The 22,248-nt window shown below is 36.2% G+C and overlaps 1 protein-coding gene across 14 annotated transcripts in view; it reads right to left on the reverse strand.

Annotated features, from left to right (window-relative positions):
• The window catches only part of RNF111 (ring finger protein 111), an 84,921-nt gene that overhangs the window by 8,044 nt on the left and 54,629 nt on the right, over positions 1–22,248 (reverse strand). For 5 of the 14 annotated variants that reach the window (XM_014835318.3, XM_070500724.1, XM_014835316.3 and 2 more), the window contains 7 exons: positions 20,777–20,940; positions 19,452–19,646; positions 11,790–12,109; positions 8,093–8,351; positions 3,539–3,887; positions 1,465–1,617; positions 707–833 (listed from right to left, as the gene is read on the reverse strand). In XM_014835318.3, the coding sequence (XP_014690804.3) occupies positions 707–833; positions 1,465–1,617; positions 3,539–3,887; positions 8,093–8,351; positions 11,790–12,109; positions 19,452–19,646; positions 20,777–20,940 (1,567 nt within the window). The remainder of the gene's footprint in view (positions 1–706; positions 834–1,464; positions 1,618–3,538; positions 3,888–8,092; positions 8,352–11,789; positions 12,110–19,451; positions 19,647–20,776; positions 20,941–22,248) is intronic. The other 9 variants (XM_070500755.1, XM_070500732.1, XM_070500746.1 and 6 more) reach the window with 3 other exon arrangements.

Raw genomic sequence — 22,248 nt, forward strand, 5'->3', positions numbered from 1 at the left:
TATTCCTTATTGCTGAATGACCCTCACCCCTAAGACCTAGAAATACCAGCTAACTTGCAGTTCCTTGTGTTTATGCTATTTGATAGCTCTTTACAAGCTGCAGCTACTTGAAGAGCACCATTCTCAATTCCAAAGCCTGCTCAGAAGTCACGTGTATAATCGTACATCTTGGAACCCTTCTCTGCAGTGCCTCTACCTCCACAAGACAAAACGACGCCCTTCTCTGTACTAGTTTTATAACTAGTATGTATTATGAAAAGCAAACAATAAATTTTGAACTTGTTCTTTAGAACTCAAATTAGTATCAACAAAATCTGAATCTGTTCAAATCAGATATAGAGAATTAGTACAGTCATTCTGCAGATGAGAAAATAAAGTATGAATACATCAGAACAGACCCATCACCACTTATGAAAGCATATGTCCTAGTGACATTGCATCAAGACTGTCCTCTTGGTATAAAAGAAAAACTTTGCCACTTTTTTCATTAAGAAGTGTACATTTTACAATGCAAATACACATACAGACTTTAATATATTTAATACCTTTTTATAGCACCATTTCCACTTAATAATAATTCTAAAATTCTATTAAAACACCTGTAACTAATATATTAAAAAATAACTCCAGTAAAAATTTAATTTAGAAAAGGAAGAATATTTTTAGACGGAGAATAAATGAGAATTGTGAAAACTTCCTGTTTTACCATTAAAGGAAGGGCTCCTAACTGCAAGTGATGAAGTCGAGGTGGTGCGTGGTAATGGGCCAAGTGAGGATGCAACGCTCCAGGTGTGTAAGTAGCTGCAGTCACTCCAGCTTCAATTCCCAGTTCCCTGGCAAAGGATGAGAATGGTTTAACTTTTAGTTGTCCTTATTACCAACAGAAATGGGAGAGTGTACTTAGAAAAGCAAACACTTTATAAAGCAAGGTAAACAAAGTTTTAGAAAGAGTATAATTGGTAAATGCCAAATCTTCATTTATTTATTCTCATTTTATGTTTTGCCTCAAAAGTCACTGTGGATCAAGATCTCAAGGACTGCCTACAGACAATGAATTCAGAAAGAAAATTACTGCAAATCTGCTTCCATCTCTCTAGGAAAGACCACAAGCCTAGGACGATGCAGGCTGGATTTCCCTTATCAAAAGAAGGGGTTAGGAGCGGTAAAGCAAATCTGAGAACAAAGGTGGGGGGTGGAGAAAAAAGTTGTGTAAAGTAGGATCCCCATTTAGGTAGTTAACTTTGATAGTAGACGCCTCTGAAAAACAACACCAAAGCTCTCCTCCTGTTTGACACGGTTCCCTGCCCCAGAACTCAAGCTCCTACTCTTCTCTAGGTCTCTATAACTCGCCCAGAGGCAGTGACTCACAGCTAAGAGGGAATTCAGTTTTCACTAAAAAGCATCTCTTCTAGTAGTTTTACCATAAACTGCTGAGCAGAGTTTTGAAATAAACAAGATACTAACCAGGCAGATCTCTCTGGAGCCTGTCGAGGATGTGAGGACATAGTCTGAGGCACATGAATATGATGCCCATGACCATAGTTTGGGTGCATCCTATGTGGATGGGGTGGGGGGCGTTCATGTGCCCGCCTGGAAACACAGAACACAAAAAGACCACTGGAAATAATTGAATAATTGGTTATTTCTTAATGTAGAAAAAACAATCTAGTATTAATATATAAATATCTATAAATTAGTCATGAAATTAATTATAAACAAATTATAAAAATATAAAATGAATTATTTAATAATTAATAATAAATCAAGAAGCCATAACCTCACAAATTCTCACTGCTCATTTATTACGTCTCCAATTCAAAAATCATCCAAGAAAAAAGGCAATTTTAACATTATCTTGTATACCTTCTTTACAGCAGATATTTAAAATAGAATAATAGGAATTGAATGGAAACAAACTTTTAAAAATTAAATACCCCAGAAAATGCTGCAGGCACAAAGTTATTTTATATAAACATATAAGGCAGGAAAATGGAAACTATTTTATTTTACTTCACTTTTATACTGTAAAATATTCACCTATTTTAATGAATAAAACTTTTAAGAGAAAAACTTTTCAGCCTTCTGCAGTTTTTTTCAAACACATGCAAACACATGGTAACACATCTCAGAAACTGATATTAGCTCCATTCACATTCTTTATTGTGCATCCCAGCTTATTATATTTTTTCTGTCTAGTCTAAAGTCAGTCAAATTTACAAATATAAATGGTCATAGAGTCCTAAACAAATGGCATTTAAAAACAGTTCCAGGGATTCACTTTTATAGTCTAATTCTTATGTTCTATTAATTTCTAACACATTTAGATTTTGCATGTTTAATCTTGACGATTTAGGACAAGTAGTTCACCAGATACTGAAGATACAAATGTTAAATTGGTAACTTTCTATATAAAGAGTTGCTATATTAGAATGGCAGCAGTAGCCAGAGATTCTGGATCTAGCCTTAAATTATAACTAAAGGAAAAAGTTACACAAGTGCTAGATCATTAATTAGATCAAGAGTTTTACAAACATATTCTGTAAGGGCCAAATAGTGAATATTGTTGGCTGCAATATTAGGCCATATGGTCTCCACTGCAAATACATAACTTAGTCTTCATAGTATGAAAGAAACCACAGACAATACATAAATGAACAAATGTAGCTATTTTTCTATAAAACTTTATTTACAAAAACAGGCAGGCAGAATTAGACCAACAGAGTTTGCTGTCCTGAATTAGAAAATCATATCTTAACTTCCCAAAGAAAACAAAAAGTTCAATGATAGTCTTTTCATAGTGATTGGGAAGTACAATATTTTAATATGTAAACTTATAAATAAAGTTAAGAAATTGTTTTTTCTTTTTTTTCCGAGGAAGATTAGCCCTGAGCTAACATCTGCCACCAATCTTCCTCTTTTTGCTGAGGAAGGCTGGCCCTGAGCTAACATCTGTGCCCATCTTCCTCTACTTTGTACGTGGGACGCCTGCCACAGCATGGCTTGACAAGTGGTGCATAGATCCATACCGTGGATCTGAACCACAACCTCGGGCTGCCAAAGAGGAACATGCAAACTTAATTGCTGTGCCGCTGGGCCGGCTCCAAGAAGACTGTTTTCTCAATGGCAGTTGTTGAAAATTTTACTAATACTCTTCTTCCCTCTTGTTCATAAATATAATAAATCAAATCTTTGATAACTTTATATGATGGCCCTCAAGATCATCAATTTTAACACTAATCTTTACTACGGAAAACTGCAGAAAAAGACAAAGGGGATTGATTTGTAAAAATAAATGACCCTGGGTCATACCCTGAACGTGGTTTAATTTCACTAAACAACCAGACATAAACTTGTTTTGTTAACACTTACAACTCAGGATAAGACAGAGGAAGGTTCTAGTTAGTAAAGAATTAATTTATTAGTGAGCTGAGGATTTGATAGTTATATCACTTCTAAAGATTTTATAGTTTTAAAGACCAATGGAAATAGAAGAAAAAGGAATAAAGTGTGATTATCTTTTAAAAAACATAAAACATACGTTGGATGCTGCATCATCCTCCTCCTCTGAACTTCCATCCTCTGCATCATGTCATGAGGATGCAGTCTCTGTGCTGGAGGTGCTGTGGCTGGAATATGGTGTGAAATTGGCTGGTGTGTGGGAGGAAGATGCTGAGGGATTGGTGCAGCTGTACTGGCTAAATGAGTTGGGGGCGGGGGTGCCACAGGGTGAGACGTTGCATGAGAAGATATTTGAGAATGGAAAGCATGTACAGGATGAGGAATAACATAATCCACTTGAGGTGGCGGCTGAGTCTGAGGAGGAGGGTTTCCATGAGAGTGAGGGCAAGCAGAGGCTTGATGATGAAGTGGTCTTGTCAAAGAAGCATCTGGAAGAAAAACACAGGCACCATGCAGTTGAATATATATTGCTATTATACATTCCTATTGTATTTTACAAACATGTTAGCAAATATTTAATTTTTATGAATACTTCATTAATGCTTGAGTCTGCTCAATTTTGCTTTGCAACCTGTTTCTTCTTTGAATAATCTTAGATGTATTCTCATGGCAATACATACAGCTTTACCTCATTCACAGCTTCACAGCATTCTATTACAGGAATGTACCAAAATTTATTAAAGATATTGCCATTCAACTAAATTGGAAGCAACTCAAATGCTGCAATGAACATCTGTGTGTATGATTCCTCTTGTGCTCACTCTTTCATACATGCATGTGCATGAATGTACACACACACACATATTACTTACAGTTTTTACACCACAAATTCTTAGAAGCAGTTCTGAGTCTACAAGAATAATTTAAACCCAGATACCAGTTGACAAATTACTCTTTCCAAAAAGTTACCATAATTAATATTTTCATCAACAGCACACAGGAGTGCCTGATTACTCCTAAATCTTTTAAATGTGAATCTGAGAAAAATCTTGTATTTATAAACCATTTATATTTCTTCCCAGAATTGTCTATTCATATTCTTAGCCCACTGTTCACCTTTTTCTTCTCGACTTATAAGTATTCTTTGTTTACATGGAAGCTGTCATAATAAGGTATACATGTTTCCAAATTCTTTTGTTAATTTTACGTTGCTATTCCCAAGTGTTTTGCTTTTGTGTAGTCAAACATATACATTATATATGTATATACATATATATATCTCTCTTGTTTGTTGTATATATATATATATATATATATCTTGTTTTCTTTTATGATTTACTAGTTACAGAGGACCATAGAGAGGAAAGAAACTTGGGAGTCCTTCCGGGCAAGACTGCAAAGATATTCTTTTATTGCTGTTCCTCTCTCTGCCCGCCATTTTTTCCTGTACTACATTAAGAAGATGAAGGGGGCATAGGGCATATCTGCCAGGAAGCTGCCATGGAAATCAGCCCTTATTAACACACGATTTCCCCCATTTCTTCTTCCTGAATCTTTATGTTTGAAAGTAACTGTTGAAAGGTCCATTGAGGAATACACATCTCTCTTTACTCTAACAGATGTGCCTTAGGATTTCACTGGTGTGGAAGATAAACACATAGATAAGGAGAACAGATTAGGGTTACCAGAGGGGAAGGGAGTGGGGGAGGGCGAAAGGGGCAAAGGAGCACATATGTATGGTGACAGATTAAAAACTAGACTATTGGGTGTGAGCACGATGCAGTCTATACAGAAACTGATATATAATAACGTACACTTAAAATTACACAACGTGATAAACCAGTATGGCCTCAATAAAATAATTTTTTAAAATAATGACTGGAAGGAAACACACACACACACACACACACGAGATGTGCATCTGTTTTAAGGTCTAAAAATATGTTTGTCTCTTCCATGGATTTCAGTCTGAATTTCATTTTATTTGAAAGATTTTCGTGGTAGTCTGGTATGGAGCTATGGCCATTCTCAGTTTCATTACAGAAGGATTTCCTTCAATTTTGAATTCTTTTGATTCATTCAGCAAGGGTGAAAGTTAGGTAACCATGAACTCAATTCAGCCATATTTTCAAAGGAAATCTTGCTAGCATGAATTTAAAGGAAATTTCTGCTAAGCTCAATGTAAGTTGTGAGATAAACTTTTAAACAAATTTTCTAAAAGTTATGTTTTCAAATCAATGCTTTACTCCAAGAAGTCACAAATCTTAGTACTTCTTGGTCATAAAAAGAGAAGGCACTATGTTTTACCATCGTTAACTATCTTTCCTCAAACTCGAGTATTTTTTCCAGTTTCACTTCAAAGTTTTCTATTTCTATAATCATTACGCAATAATATTCACAAATATTGTAAAATTTTAAAGTTTTGCTTCAAAATGAATCAATTTATTTAAGTTTAACTCTTCTAGTCATTTTTTTCAGCCTTACTGAAATATAATTAACAAATATAACTATATATTTAAAGTATACAATATGATGATTTGACATATGTATAGTTCATGAAATGATTTCCACAACCGGGCTAATTAACATATTCATCACCTCACACAGTTACCACCATTTTTTGTGTGTGTGGTGAGAACTTCAGCTATCATTATAATTCACCGTTTATCTAAACAAAACAGATTGCTAACCACTGTAGAAAGGTGACATATTCTGCATTCCTGTAGAGCATTTCCCTTTCTTCTCCATTTTATGTATTGTTGCCAGTAAAAAAAAAAAAAACCTCTTGATATTGCTTGGAAAAGTTCAACATGTCACTTTGACCCAGCAACTTCACTCCTAGGAAGTTATCCTACAGATAGACTTAAAAACTACCAACGATTTAAATGTCTACAACAAAGGATTAATTTAATATGCAACAGAATGTTATGAAGGTATGAAAAACAAGCTAGATTTTTATATACTAATATGGGAAAAATCTAAGATGTATTGTTAAATTTTTTTAAAAACTCCAAAATCAAAAAGCAAGAGGCAAATAATATGTTTGATATTATTCCCCTTTTTTAAAGGAGAGAGAGATATTGGGGCCAGCCTGGTGGCACAGTGGTTAAGTTCACACTTCAGCGGCCTGGGATTTGCCGGTTTGGATCCCGGATGCGGACGTGGCACTGCTTGGCACGCCATGCTGTGGTAGGCGTCCCACATATAAAGTAGAGGAAGATGAGCACGGATGTTAGCTCAGGGCCAGGCTTCCTCAGCAAAAAAGAGGAGGATTGGCAGTAATTAGCTCAGGGCTAATCTTCCTCAAAAAATAAATAAATAAATAAATAAATAAAGGAGAGAGGTATATATACACTTTTGGGTATACAAAGAAAATTTCTGAAAGGTTTTACAATAAGCCTGCTACCTCTGAGATATTAAGATAGTGGGGATGTGGGGACAAGGGCTTTTAACTTCTCATTTTATATCATTCTGCAGTTTGAATTTCTTAGGATGTACACAAGTTACTTCTAGGATAGAAGTAAAACAAGTTTAAGTCTAAAATATTTATTTCTTTATCAGGACATTAAAAAAGGAATGGATTCACTTGTAAATGGCTTCAGTGTATTATTTTGAAAGGAGAGGGGCAGAAAAACACACATTTTGAGTTCCTAACAAATATCAAGTAAAGATAAATATCAACAAGTATTACAAAACAGCCTGTATATCATACCAGTGTTCATACAAAGAATTTGCCCATTGGCAGGTGCTTTGCAAAAACTAACTCTTGTTTCAAAACCTATTTTCTAACTTACACTTTTAAGTTGCATTACTGAAAAGGTAAATGACATACCACCAAGTTTCACTGTACAAATTCTGAGTTGACTTCCAGTTGTGTCTGCATGACCCACATTTAAAAACTTATAGGAGCGTAAGAAGAAATCTAAGGAGATATATAACTGAAAATTATCCCTTGCATGGAATCAGAACAAAAGCAAAGTTCCTTGCCAACTTTCTGATTTATTCCTGGCATGAATTTTCAGTATCGTTTATCGAGTATTTATTAAGTTTCCCTTGGATTATTAGCTTGTGATTTAACAAAGTAATAAATATATTTTACATAGCCTAAGGGTATTTCTCATTTCTTACCATATCTCATAGATTTCAATTTCTTTAGAAAAGCCATGTCTGATGTATTTTAATTGCCTGCATCAAATGTATATAGAAACCTTCCTGCAATTGGCAAAACTTTCTGTTAAGGAATTGTCTTATGCCTCAGTTAAGCTTCAGAATTCTTAGTCAAAATTTACTTTCCTGTACCCAGAAACAACTACTAACTAAACTTTCAAATTTCCTGTTACTCCTAAAGGATAAATCTAAATTCCCTAAAACTTCCTTTTATAGGAATCAAAGGTGCCATTCAATGTACTTCAATTTCATAGATATTAAAATATAAATGTTAAAATGTAAAAGAGACAAAATATACTTTTTATTTTCCTGACTCTTTTAAACAGCATCTGCCCTTTTTACTTTAGAAGACTGTTTGGGGGATACAGGTGAAGGGAGGATGAAATGGGAAAAAGTCATACCACTCTTAGGTCAAAGAAATACTAAAAACTTACGAATTAGGATTATTGAAAGGCTATTTCTTGAAGGAATGTACAATGCATCATTCATATGCCTCTAAGCTCTCTGCCTGTTAATTTATACTTACAAGGAGGTGGCATATAATGTCGACATGATGAAAGTGAGGCTTGTGGAGGGGGCTGGGGCTGAGGCTGCGCAACCATGCTGGATCCATAACCATCTATTGATAACGGCTGACTCGGGGCAGCAGCAGCAGCCTGATGGCCAAAGATTGCAGCTCGGGAAGAAGAAACAGGACAGCAGGGGTCAAATGCAGATGCTCCATGAAAACCACCATTTCCATGACTTCTGATACCACTGTTGCTCAGGTCTACTGGCAATGCCTGCTGTATAAAGAGGAACTATATTTTATCTTTCTAAGGTTTGGTAAAAACATTGTTTCACGTTATATTATAAAAGTACTCCTAATGCAATCTTGAAAAATAGAATCTTTGAAATAATAATTTGAAAATGGTAAAATTTTTAGTGCAAAGACCTACTGAGCACCAAGAAAATACTATGCATATCTTGGATTGTAAAAATTGTAATGATTATATACTTAAAATGTATAATCAATTTTTAAAAATTAAGTACAAGATCATGCTACGAGGTGAACAAAAGTTAATTAATGTGTTATTTTAAGGTCTATTTCTCTTCTACTATCTAGATCTTAGAGAGAAAGAAACTTTAAAACCATACTTCCATATTCTCCTTTACTCCAAAATTCTGATTAGTAATTTAGGACTCCTTTGAAAAACATATAATCACACCACTGAAAACATTAAGGTTCCAGGTAAAAACTTATCTGTCTTGTTTCTAAACTGCATATAGCAAGCATTCAACTGACACTCTAACAGTGGGACATTATCTAAAATAACAAAGGGCATAAGATCATTCAAGCTAAACCATGAGCTAGCTTTGTCTCATAACCTTTTTCATTTGCCAAAAAAACCTAACAACAATAAACCATTGATTCTTTTTAATAGGAATATGATTTTAGGGAAGGCCCATTTACTAGGTTGGAAAATAAACCAAAGAGTCCAGATTCCATCTCTACTCGTCAGTAATTAAGTTTTTTCCCCAAAAGGCATTTTGAAAAGCCCTAAGCAAAATACTTTGTCTTTTACTCTAGAGCAGATTTCAGAAACAGAACTGCTTCTTTGTATTCTTAAGTAATATAAACCTTTGCTCAGAGTTCAGAATAGCCGTGATTTAAAAAATGTGATTAAAGAAAATAAAGATTTGATGTTATATATAGTATTACATAAAGGAACTGTTCAATACTGGAAGCTGAGGGGTTGGAGATGAAGAAAGCTAGGATAATGCATGTACCAGAAACCCAGGTCACCCAGCAGTCCAGTGAGGAACCACAGTGGTCTGTATTCTCAATGGGCTCCAGCCTCAGGAGATAACAGAAACAAAAGGAACTCTGGGTGCTAGTAGGGAAGGCGGATGATGGTACAGGAGAAGTTGTGGCAAGGTGAAAAGAGCGCCTTCCTTCCTCTACATTATGTGTCTACAATAAAGTAAATGTCTGGCCGCCTCCTTTTGAGTTGGCAAATACAACGTACGCCCTCAATTTGGGTAAATAAGGTTTAACAATAACATTGTGAGATTGTAAATTTATATTTACAGTTTAAATCCTTTCCCTATTTTCCTATTTAGGCTAAAATTTGGCAAATGGACTGGAGTATCAACATACTATGAAGGTGGGCAAATTTCCTATCTTCTTCTCTAGTCAGAACACTCCCAGAGAGTAAGTAAAGAAGGGTGAAGATCCTCCTAGAAGGAACCAAGGGTAAAGTTAAAAGTAAAGAATAAAAAGAAAAGGGGAAAAACCAACAAAGAGAACTCTCTTCTTCACAATTCCAATAGTTCATTCAATTCTTATTCTAGAAGGAAAGGGGAGGGTAAGCAAGATGGGAACAGAAATGTCAATATTACTTTACACCGATTATAAGTAATGCATAACACTAATTAAACTATTCTCTCTAAAGAGAAAGCTACACCCAAAGGAGTAGTAAGGGCAACAGAGAGTGAAGTGACTACTGCAACTTCTCTGTCATCAGGCCTAATCCTCCCAATCTTTCTCTGCCTATCCACAATCTGGAACTCATTCATAAGACATCTACACAATCACAAATCCTCGTATCAGTTTGCTTCTCCCACTCCTAAACTTCCTGCTGTGCCCACACGGGTCTCAACTGGAGACCACATGATGTTATCTGATGAACATGTGGCTAACTTCAGAGTCCTCCAAAGACCTATATAAGTCTCAAACTATTCATATCTTCAAAACCTCACTCTCTCTTCTCCTTCAGACCCATTATCACCACCGAATGCCTGATCCTACTGATTTCCTCAAGTTTTGTGTGCAGTCCAAATACCTCTACTTAGAGATAGGTGGATAGGTTACATTCATTTTACACTGAACAGAATTGTAAGAGAGATTCTACCTGTAATTAACTCACTCAGGTTGAAAGAAAATGCTGCATACACAAGTGACCTCTCAAACCAACTGTATTAATAATATTTCTTCAACACCAATATTCCGTGAACAAAAGGCCCACCTTTTGGCAGCTCTTGAGTGAATGTGAGAGAAGTTGGTAGATACACTTCTTCACCATTTTCCTACTATACTTAGAAACACTCCTTCAGCTCACATTTCTAGTAAAGGGAAATTTTGCTTTTAAATTTTAAATTTAAAATTTTAAAGTTTTTCTTGATGCTTCCTCATTCCCAAGAGGCAGAACAGATCTAGATGATCAGTAGATGTTAATACTTATAACTGTTACCAGAACCAAAACATCATCGAAAATTTCTTTAACCATATTTCCTATTAAACCCTTTCAGATTTCCTCTTGATAACAGCAGCTAGTTTGCCGATTTTTTTTTTAAGGGAATATCCCTCATTATTATTTTTAATTTGTCAGATCCAGAAGAGATAATCATCACAATTTAATAAGATGAAACAAGTACTTCAGGAAAGGTCAGGGGATACAAAAAGCAGTTGCTCTGAATTTTCTTTTTGACTTTTTTCTAGCATACATGTCAGTTACAGTTTTACTTAAAATTATATGTTTTGTTTTTTAAAATATGCATCGCCCAGGGTTATATCAGAATTACACACAGAGACGACATAGCAAAAGCATGTAATACCTGACTTCGTTTACTCCATGTGATCACCAATACTAATTTAATATGATCTGACTCTTCAAACACTCACTAATAATATCAACTAATTTATTTAATTATAATTTTTGGCTGACATTTCAATACCTCATCTGCTCCTGATAAACTATGTCACAAGTTTGCACCTGAGAAGGCTGTTTATTTCTAGATGAGGGGAGATCACAGAGAGGCTCCAGAGTAGGAGGTAGAAAAGAAAAAACTGGGAGAATTTCCCAATTCCTCATGAATTACACTGACAGTACAGTTTTAACACTTTGTTTGAAATAAAATCCCAAAGGTTCAGATTCACTTGTATTTAACTAAAATACCCAAACTTATTCCAGAATAAAAAATAGTATCACTTCTGATTTTCCTTATCCCTGGCCCCTCAATTAGTTGCAATAATTTAGACCATCAAAAAATCCTAGAGACTTAATTTTTTTAAGAAAATCACAGATCACTAAATTAAGCCACTTTTGCATGGGCAATAAGAATACTCACTTATCTAGTATATAAAATTTATTAGGATTTTTTTCCCCCTCCTGAAGGAACTACAATTTTAAAAAATTAACAAAAAGAAAGAAAGAAAGAAAAACTCATCAAATTCCACATACCTGGTCATGGTAGCTGGTACCAGAACTACTATTTGCTCCACAAGGTGCTTGTACTTGTGGAGGTCTTTCCACAGGGCAAGTAGGGTCACTAAAGGAGGGAGAAACTGGGACAGCTGGGTGGGGAGTATGATGATGGTGGTGATGATGTTGAAAATGGTGGCCATGCTGCTGAAAGCAACTTGTATGTGGATGTCCTAATGCATGGTGATTCTGTGACGACCCTCCACATGGTGAGTGCTGGGGACAGCAGGAGGGTAACCTTGGCATTGCAGGAGGGCCAGTTTCTGTTACAGCACTAGACGCAGTTCTCCTCGAGTCATCTTGAAACAAACAAAATTTGTAGATCAAATGATCAAATATCACTGTGTAAAAAATAGGTACTATACATAAATAAGTAAATAAAGAATTAAGAAATGCTTACTAAATTCAAATCTCTGTAAATAAGAATGTGATAGTGCCATATTCTTAACATACACATCAGAGAATTTCAGGCACTGGTGTTCACTGGGATTTTCCTGAAAGCCTAAATGCTTCAGGAGGCTCATGTTTACCATGATGTTTTAACATGGCAATAGATCATCTTTTCCTAGGTCATAATAAATGGTTTTACTTCTTCGTTGCCTATTTGGATTCCTTTTATTTCTTTTTCCTGCCGAATTGCTCTGGCCAAAACCTCCAGTACTATGTTGAATAAGAGTGGTGAAAGTGGGCACCCTTGTCTTGTTCCTGTTCTGAGAGGGATGGGTTTCAGTTTTTGTCCGTTCAGTATGATGTTGGCTGTGGGTTTGTCATATATGGCCTTTATTATGTTGAGGTACTTTCCTTCTATACCTGTTTTATTGAGGGTTTTTATCATAAATGGATGTTGGATCTTGTTGAATGCTTTCTCTGCATCTATTGAGATGATCATGTGGTTTTTGTTTCTCATTTTGTTAATGTAGTGAATCACGTTGATTGACTTGCAGATGTTGAACCATCCCTGTGCATAACAAATGGTTTTAAACTGCATTTAAAAACTTTAAAATATCATGTGAGTTCTTCCACTATATGCAACAAAGCAAAGGTTCTTCTCCTGAGTTCCAGGAATTCCTAATACCATACGTCATTTTTACATAAGGCAGACTACCATGTACTTTTTAAAATCTTATCTTCTTAAGACATAACCACCCAACTCAGAGCATATCTGGCTAAGTCTCACTAACCTCCAATGCCTTTTCCCATCCTCTGGCCTCTAAACTCAGTCCCAATAGAATATAACAAATGATAATGTGACCTTAGCAAAGTTATTTAACCTTTTCCCCACCTACTCAATGGAACAATAATTGCCTTCCAGGGTTGTCGTTAGAAAAGATGATAATCTTCTAGCTTTGAAACATTTGAGTCCTGATGATGCTCTCTACCACACGCCAGAAGTTATTTTGAAAGTATGTTCTTCCATGTCAGAAAAACTGCAAAAGTGCCCCCAGAAGGTCTATCCCAGTGTTTCAAACTCATCTAAAAGACAGCACCCTTTCCTACATATTATGGAAACTATATAAAACAGATAAAAATGGAGATAAAATTTTTTACTTAAAAACTAAATATTAGAAGAGTAGAGAGCCCAGAACCTTGTCCTTCCCTTCCCATCACCTTCTTCCCTCCTCCACGTGACTCCTGAGGCGTTCTAGCCTTATTTCTAGAGTAACCGATACGAGGGATACTCTGTTCTTACTTGGTTCACAGCACCTAGCTAATCTCTCCTGGGCCAGTGTACTAATTAGGAATCTTCTGGTTACTTAGAAATAATGCAAAACTCGAACCAGAACTGCCTAAAACAATACAGGGAATGTGCAGGCTCACATGAACGAATCTAGGTGGGGGCGCTTCAGGCTCTGGTTGAGAGGTCTGATTGCATAAACCACCCTGTCATTCTCCTGGGTCTGCCCTTCCAAACACGTCCTATCCTGCCTTTGCTGATTCCCTTTTGGGCAAGGTCTGCGATCTAAACCCCACCATGCAGTATCTGTATTCCAAATCTCTGTATACTGGTTTTTTCCAAGCTCCCAGTCTAGCCTATTTGGGCTAATTTCCTGAACCCTTTTGTAAAGGTTTTTATCCTGGGAACTAGAATTCAGGAGTCTGCGAACTTGGATGGAAAAAAAACTACAAATTTTTACTAACCTCTAATTACTTCCTGGAATTAGTACTATCTTGTTAGCATCAGTTGAGAGGTTAAATATTACAAGTAATTTGTTACAAAAAGCAAGGCAAGTTGACAAGATGTTTACCTTTAAAACATAAATTATAGCAGATTCAAAGTCACTTCTACAATTGTCTCATTCATTTGCATTCCAAGTTTCTTGAATAACATGGACAGAATTATAACTAGAATTATCAGGAACTGACCATGAGCAACAGCCTATCTTAGCTATGCTAAATCAAATCAAACATTAAGTAACTATTTTCTATATGCTGTAATATTTATAGCAATAACTCATTATTACTGTAGCTTTACTTCCTGCAACATCTTCAGGGTTTTATCTCAGCCCCCATGTCAAAGTGTTATAAAAGTGAATGTCATTTATTGTGTTACTTCAGAAAAAAAAAGAATGAAAACCTTTGGGACACTAATCCATTCAGTGGATGGACTAAATGACCTTCATGGTTCCTTCCAACTCTGATGCTTTAATTTTAAAAATCCAGTTATTTGAGGATTATATGTAACTCTAAGACTTAGGAGATGAGTTCATAACCAGAGCGAGAGATCTACAGGTTGCTAGGGCTGTGACTGAAGTGACAGATAGGACACTTAGCTGTTCAGAAAAATCTGCCCTCTTTGTCTTCGGATATTTCAAATACAAAAATTAGAGTGAGAGAAGAGGAAGCACAATAGCTATATTTAAGGCTGAATACATAGTTAAGAGGTCAGATCAGTAACACTGTGCCTCAAAAAGAAGACTGATAGGGGCTAGTCTGGAGCAGTTAAGTTTACACACTCCACTACGGCGGCCCAGGGTTTTGCCAGTTCGGATCCTGGACACGGACCTAGCACCACTCATCAAGCCATGCTGAGGCAGCGTCCCATATAGCAGAACTAGAAGGACCTGCAACTAGAATATACAACTATGTACTGCAGGATTTTGGGGAGAAGGAGGAAATAAAAAAAGAAAAGATTGGTAACAGATGTTAGCTGAGGGCCAATCTTTAAAAAAAAAAAAAACGAAGACTGATCTTACAGCTCTACTTCTGAGGGTACAGTTTTGGCTTCTAATTAATTTAGCAGTATATTTTCCTACAGTCCAGAACCTCTTTATTGCTCAAACAGGGTAGCAACCCCAAAGTAAAGACAACTGAATCTCTTGTCCAAGAGTACTGACCAAAAGAACACTGCCACAAATTAGAAGTGAAATACAAAGATATCTGATTAAGTAAGTAAAACACTTCCTTTTTATTAAAATTAGCCTACAGAGTGTCCACTAAAAATGAGATAATCACAAACTTGCACCAGGGAAATTAACTCCACGGCCCAATGACATCAAGCTGCCTAAAGCACTTTCTTTGTAATTCTAGGAGGATTACTGAGAGGTACTCACGCATTTACTCGTTCATTTGGCAAGTCTTACACATAATAATGGCATTGTAAAGAGTCTACAAAAGGCACTGGAAAATACAATGATGAAAATGAAAGTCCTGGCCTTTAAAATAACATGATGTTGTCTTTGTTGCTTTATCTTGAGCAACTAGAAACATGCCTGCACAATGTAGGTGGCTCAATAAGCACTTGCTAAACCTAAGTTAACCTCACGAGTGCAGCTAAGTGCTAAGAGAAAGACTTGATCTTTAGTCCTCAAGGAGCTCATCATCAAGTACAGAGACAGTATAAGACATAAATCAATTAGTACTATAACAGAAGCTCTGGGTTCTAGTATAGTATAGAGCAATGCTGCCTCCCAGGGAACACCTGGGGACATTTTTGGTTGTCACAACTGGAGGGGATATGGTGCTATATTTAGAGGGTAGAGGCCAAGAATGTTTCTAAATATCCTACAGTGCACAGGACAGCCCCCCAACGAAGAACTGTCCAGCCCAAAGACAACAGTGCCAAGGTTGAGAAATCCTGGCAAAAAGGAAGTGTATACGCTCTAAGCTAGACTTCCTAGGTTTGAATTCTTGCTACACTGTCATATACCCTCGGGCAAGTTATGTCATCTGTAACATGAGAAGAGTAATAGAATCTGCCTCATACGTTACTGCAAAAATCAGTTAATATAGATAAATCATTGACTAATATCATGGGCTCAATAGATCTTAGCTATTATTATGCACTAGAACATTAGCTCTGTTAGGGCAGAAAACTTATGTTTTATTCCCAGTGCCTAGAACAGTGCCTAATACATAGTATGCAATCAATAAATATTTGTTGAATAAACAAATATGTAAGATACCATGTATGCATAAAACAAGGAACACATGGAAAAGTCAGACAGATGATGAGCTGACTGGGGCATGTTGAGTTTGAAGTGACTGCAGAATGGTCCAATGAAGATGTCCAATAGGCAGTTGGATATAAAAGTTTAAAACAAGGGCTCTGAAAACACAAAATGGGGAGTCACCAGGGTACTGTTGGTAGGTGAAAAACATCTACAGTTATGAGGTGGGCCTGTGAGAAACGGGATAAGAAAAGAGTCCTGAGAGAAAATAAAGATGAGAAAATTACTGCCAGATTGTTTTAACAGCATGTTTGTTTTGAAAGGAGTCAGAATCAAGTTAAAGGACTTTAAGATGAAGAGAATCCACTTACATGTACACAGACTTAACACAAATGTACACGTGCATGTACTAAGGGAATGGAACCAGCAAGGATCCTGAAGACATAGGGAAGATAACTGTTGGGGCAAGGTCAAGGACACAAGAAGGGATAGGAGGAAGAGCACAGAGAAAGGGACTGGAAGGGACAGGAAGGAGTTAAGAGACCAGGACTTAGGAGGGGAGGATAGACATAGATAGAGAAAAATTTTTATGGAGGGGTTGGAAGTTATGGGTGTTCATGCTTGAGAACTATCATTTATTTTTCATTTATTTCTCCCTGGGAGAATGAAAGTCTTGAGGAGAATGAGAATTTTGAAATAGCCACTGAAGGGAAGAAAAGGGAACTGACTGACATACATCACACTATGGCAACTTATTACCAAAAGCCCAAAATTAGATACCATAAATTCATCAGGCGCCAATCTGCTTGGTTCTATGATTTTCACCAGCCCCCGTCAGGAACCTGGATAAGAGCAAAGCTAGATGGCTTGACTGATTCAAGGTTGCAAATGTGCAAGAAGATGCAAAGAAAGGACAAGAAGTGAAGAAAATAGGTGACTGATGTTCTACAGTCTTGGAAGGAAATGAAGCCACCAGAACTGAGTGCCCCTAATGTTATCTCAATATCTGTATGTGCTTCTATCAAGGTTTATACAGAGGAACAATTTGGCCTGGAACAAGGTTCTCCTAGTCTAGAGAAATACAAGTGCACATCTATCCCAAAGGTAGTCATCAGTATAGCAGACTATTATCACAAGAAGGCATTCAGGTAGTCAAGCTGCTACCTAAGAGATTAAATATGAATTCTGAGTGAACAAGGGTCTTGGAAAATAAATAAGTAAAGGGACCAGCCCCAGGGCGTGGTGGTTGAGTCTGGCATGCTCCACTGTGGCAGCCTGGGTTTGTGGGTTTGGATCCCAGGTGTGGACCTACACCGCTCATCAAGCCATGTCATGGCGGTGCCTCACATACAAAATAGAGGAAAACTGGCACAGATGTTAGCTCAAGGGTAGTCTTCCTCCAGCAAAAAAAGGAAGATTGGCAATGGATGTTAGCTCAGAGTGAATCTACCTCATCAAAAAAAAATAAAGTAAGTAAATAAAAGCTTTGAGACTGTCTTGAAACTGATGTCAAAGAGTGTACTGCCTATATTCTCTTCTAGAAAACTTACTGTTTCAGGCCTAATCTTTAGGTGAGACTGTCTTGAAATGAAGTTGGAACTGTGTTACATAAAATCTAGATGAGAATAAGGATACATAAAGCTACCAGGAGAGAGGAATGAGTGAGAAGAGTTCAAATCTTTTGCCTCAAAGGTTATTATTGACCTTGAAAGTATTTAACTTTTCATATTTCTTCATTTTTGAAATGGGAAGAGTAACATCAACATCAAGAAAGCTGTTAAGGATTAAATCACAATATATAAAATAACATATAAGACATTCAGTAAAGTACTGGGGAAAGTATGCACTCAATAAGTGAAATAAAAGTTAGCCCATTTCATTTCTGCTTACATTTTTTTCAAAGAATATAGCATTTAAAAGATACTCCTGGGAAATCTCCTTGGATTCTGCCCTCAATTTTCCAGGAAAGGAAAACCTAATCCAACAAGCAGCCAACAAGCAGTTTTCCAATCTGTTCAATGTAAGATATACGAATATTATAAGAATTAAATGAGATACTAGTAAAAGAAAAAAAATATAAAAAATATAAAGTGGTTTCATTATTATGGTGATATAGTCAATCTACGAGCTACAGGGTCTATGATCTCCCTATTAGTAAACAACAAGTTCCTGTCTTTGTGTCATCGTTCAAAAGAGAAAGAAGGCTATTTTAAGGCTCAGTTACTCAGCTGATGGGAGAAAGAACCAGAGATGCTACTGCTTATTGAAACATAAGAAATAATCTAAGATAAAAACTAAAACTATAAAATTCTGAAAAGAAAACATAGGAGTAAATTTTTGTGACTTTGCGTTAGGCAATGTTTTCTTAGAATCGACACCAAGAACAAACAAAAAAAAAATACTGAGAAATGGACATCTTCAAACTTTTTAAAACTCCCATCCCCATTTTCAATTATTTTGGGTATTCTCTAGACGTAGAATTGTGGGTCATGTGGTAACTCTATGTTTAACTTTTCGAGGAACTGCCAAAGTGTTTTCCACAGTGATTGCACCATTTTACATTCCCACTAGTTATTCAGAAGGGTTCCAATTTTTTTACATTCTTGTCAACACTGGTTATTTTCTGATATCCTGTTCTTTGGTGTTTTTTCTTTTCTTTTTTTAAATTATAGACATCCTAGTGGTATTTCACTGTGGTTTTCATTTGTATTTCCCTAATAATTAATGATGTCTTCATGTGCTTTTTGGTCATTTACATATATTCTTTGGAAAACTATCTATGCAAATCTACTGTTCATTTTTAAACTCAGTTGTTTGTCTTTTTTTGTTGAGTTGTGTGTGAGTTCTTTATTTAGACTGGATACTAGACCCTTATCAGATACATGATTTTCAAATATTTTTCTCCCATGCTGTAGGCTGCCTTTTCACTTTTTTGATAATGTCCTCTGATGTACAAAAGTTTTAAATTTTGATGAAGTCCAATTTACCTATTTTGTCTTTTGTTGCTCATATTTTTGGTGTCAGCCATTTAATTTTCCCCAATCTCTTTCAGCTAAGCTATGATACTTTGATAACATACAGCTCACAAACTCAAATACAAAATCAGAGTCTAATTCTAACAGAGACTACTTTGCTCATATATGATGTTTATCTAAGAATACACTCTTGCTAATATAGCTAAAATCTTAAAAACAATACTTTTTCTTACATAAGTAATGAAAAAGAGTCCCTCCTCCCTCCCTTTTTTACTTACCTCCTACAGAAGTACCAGTCATACTATTGCTTGTAAGGGTAGCTGAGGTCTCTGATACTGTGGAGGGTTGGCTACTAGTGACAGCTGAAGCAGTATCAGAGGCCTGCTCAGAGGTAGACGGATTTGAATTGTTAATGGAAGCGCTTGTGGTTTGTGATTCCATTCTCGCAGAAGTGGTTGGTACTACAGTAGGTTCTACAAAATACAAAGTATTTATTTAGCATTTCAAAACAAATCAGGTAAAAATTATATTTTAATCCAAGCTAACATTTTTATGATAATTATTAAAGCAAACTTAAAAAATATGAACTCTCTAATAAGTATTAATTTATAGTAAAAAAAAAAACTTTCATAAACCAAACTGCAATATTAAAGGGACATGTTACTAAAATACGATTACTGCATTTAACAAGTCCAACACATATAAGCATATTCCATTAATTCAGATGACTAACACTGTTTTTGGGGTAACAACTACGTACCTTTTCTGATCTATCACAAAGAAGAAAAGAGGGAAGGAAAGTAAAAGTCCCTCTGTTATGTTCATACACGTTGTCAAGGCTGTCAGAACAGTGTTACAAATTGCACTTTCTCTGGTACAGTATGGATTCTAGAGTCAGACTACTTGGAAAACTATTCTGATTTCACCACTGACAGTATGATCATGAATAAGTTACTTAACCACTCTCCACTGCTTCATCTGTAGAACTGGGAAACTACAGAATTTTCTTCATAGAACTGTTGTGAGGATGAACTGAGATCACATATACCAAGCACTCTGTCTGATGCTTGACATACAATAATGAGGACAGATCAAACTACTACTAGATTTTTTTTCCTTTTTCGTTCTTTTTTCTTTTTGGTCAGGAAGATTCGTCCTAATATCTGTTGCCAATCCTCTTCTTTTTGCTTGATGAAGGTTGTCACTGAGCTAAAATCTGCGCCAGCCTTCCTCTCTATTGTGCATGTGGGACACTGCCACAGCATGGCTTGCTGAGTGGTGTGCAGGTCCACACCCAGGATCCGAACCCTGGGCCACCGAAGCAGAGTGCACCAACCTAACCACTATGCCACTGGGTCAGGCCCCAAAATATTTTTTTCTAAGAGAATAACTACCAAGCAATGAAGCAGTAACCAGAAAGAATTTTACACACAATTTACAAATCGAGGTTATTATATCAGTTGAAAAACAGGATTAAGAAATCTGGCAACTTCCCTGTAGCTTAATAATATATTATCATTAAGTAGTAGGAGTTTTAGCATATTAAGATATCTCATTTTACCAAATTTTCTTCGTAATTCTACACTGTTACTACTCGACTTACCATCTTCATCAACAGTAAGGTCCACAACTTCTGCTGCATTCTGCCTCAAGGGCTGTATAACAGTAGAAATCCTACTGCGGTTTCGCGGCTCCTGTGGCCGACTTGTATGAGAACTTGAACCTTGGCTCCAGTGAGATCTGGAGTGACCAAGGGTTGAACGAGACCTTTAATGACATCAATATTAAATTAGTAAATATAAAAAAATGAACAAAATTTTTAGTTACCCAAGAAATCATAAGCCTTTCTTAGAAAATAAGCTGTGAAGTTCTTCATGCAATACTTCTCCAAAAAAAAAATAACAGAATTAAAATCTCAAGAATGCTGCTCTCTTTTCAACGGTCATTTTGAATATTCAACTGGGTTATAATGAATTATTTACATTTTACGTTAATACCTAAAATTATTCACCATGGGTAAAGCAACAAAAATATCAACAGCCTACATTTAATAACATCCACATGATCTTGTATGTTTAGTCCAGAGTGGACTTGCAAAACATGGCTTTGGTAGTCCTAAACCAAACTCAGTTTCTGGTACTGTCCTAAAAGAGATTCAAGGCACCAAAGAGATTTCCTGGGATACAGAGAGGTCAAGATAGTTCCAGCTAATTTACTAATTGGGTAGCCTAGAAACATCTTTTGTTTGAGCCACTTTATGCTTTTAAAGTATGTAACCACAAACCCTCAATACCTAACACTTTTATCATTGTTTAATTATGTGTGTGGCATTGTACTGTGCTAAATTACTTATAGGTATATATTGCATTAAAATTTTTTTTTAAGGATTCACTGTAATGATCTAGACTGAGGGTACAGAGTGATATACAGCCCTAAACCTCCAGGAGAAAAATAAATGTTTTAGAAAAGTGAGACTTATGAAGTTGGTTTTTCTCCTGCCCAAAGGGAATGTAAAACTATTCATTGTCAGCGTGTATGGAAAGGGTGAGCCAGATCCATTAATATGCATGCAGTCATCAGGGGTGTGAGCTTGACCCCTCAGAGCAGAACTCCAAAAGTTCAAACTGGGCTGAAAATGGCCTCAGCAACTGTAGAGCCTAAGAGTTTAGAAAAAAGTTCAAATTCTAAAATAAAATTCTCAAGTAACAGGAGTATAAAGGTTAATTCCTGAGACACAGTAAAAAAAAAAAAAAAAAAAAGGACAGCACATCCAGCAAGAACGGTACTGACTGAGCATCATAGTAAACAAACATCTCAGGATGAAATGGTTTTGGATGAGGAGACAGATCACTACTTAAAATTCTTGAGAAATCAAGAGTCTGTGATGATACTGAGTAGTCTATTATTTCTGGGAAGCTGTTAATAGCTATAGAAAGTTCCAGGTCCACTTTGTAGTACTTTTGTGAAAACTGCACAGAATGTCCTAACTCCAAATATTATGCTAAATGGAACACCAGCAAAAAACAATGTATGAGGAACTGTTTCACCAGGCCTTAGTGGCCCCTATGATTAGTG

The sequence above is a fragment of the Equus asinus genome, chromosome 2 (assembly GCF_041296235.1).
Source record: "Equus asinus isolate D_3611 breed Donkey chromosome 2, EquAss-T2T_v2, whole genome shotgun sequence".
NCBI classification, from domain to species: Eukaryota; Metazoa; Chordata; class Mammalia; order Perissodactyla; family Equidae; genus Equus; species Equus asinus.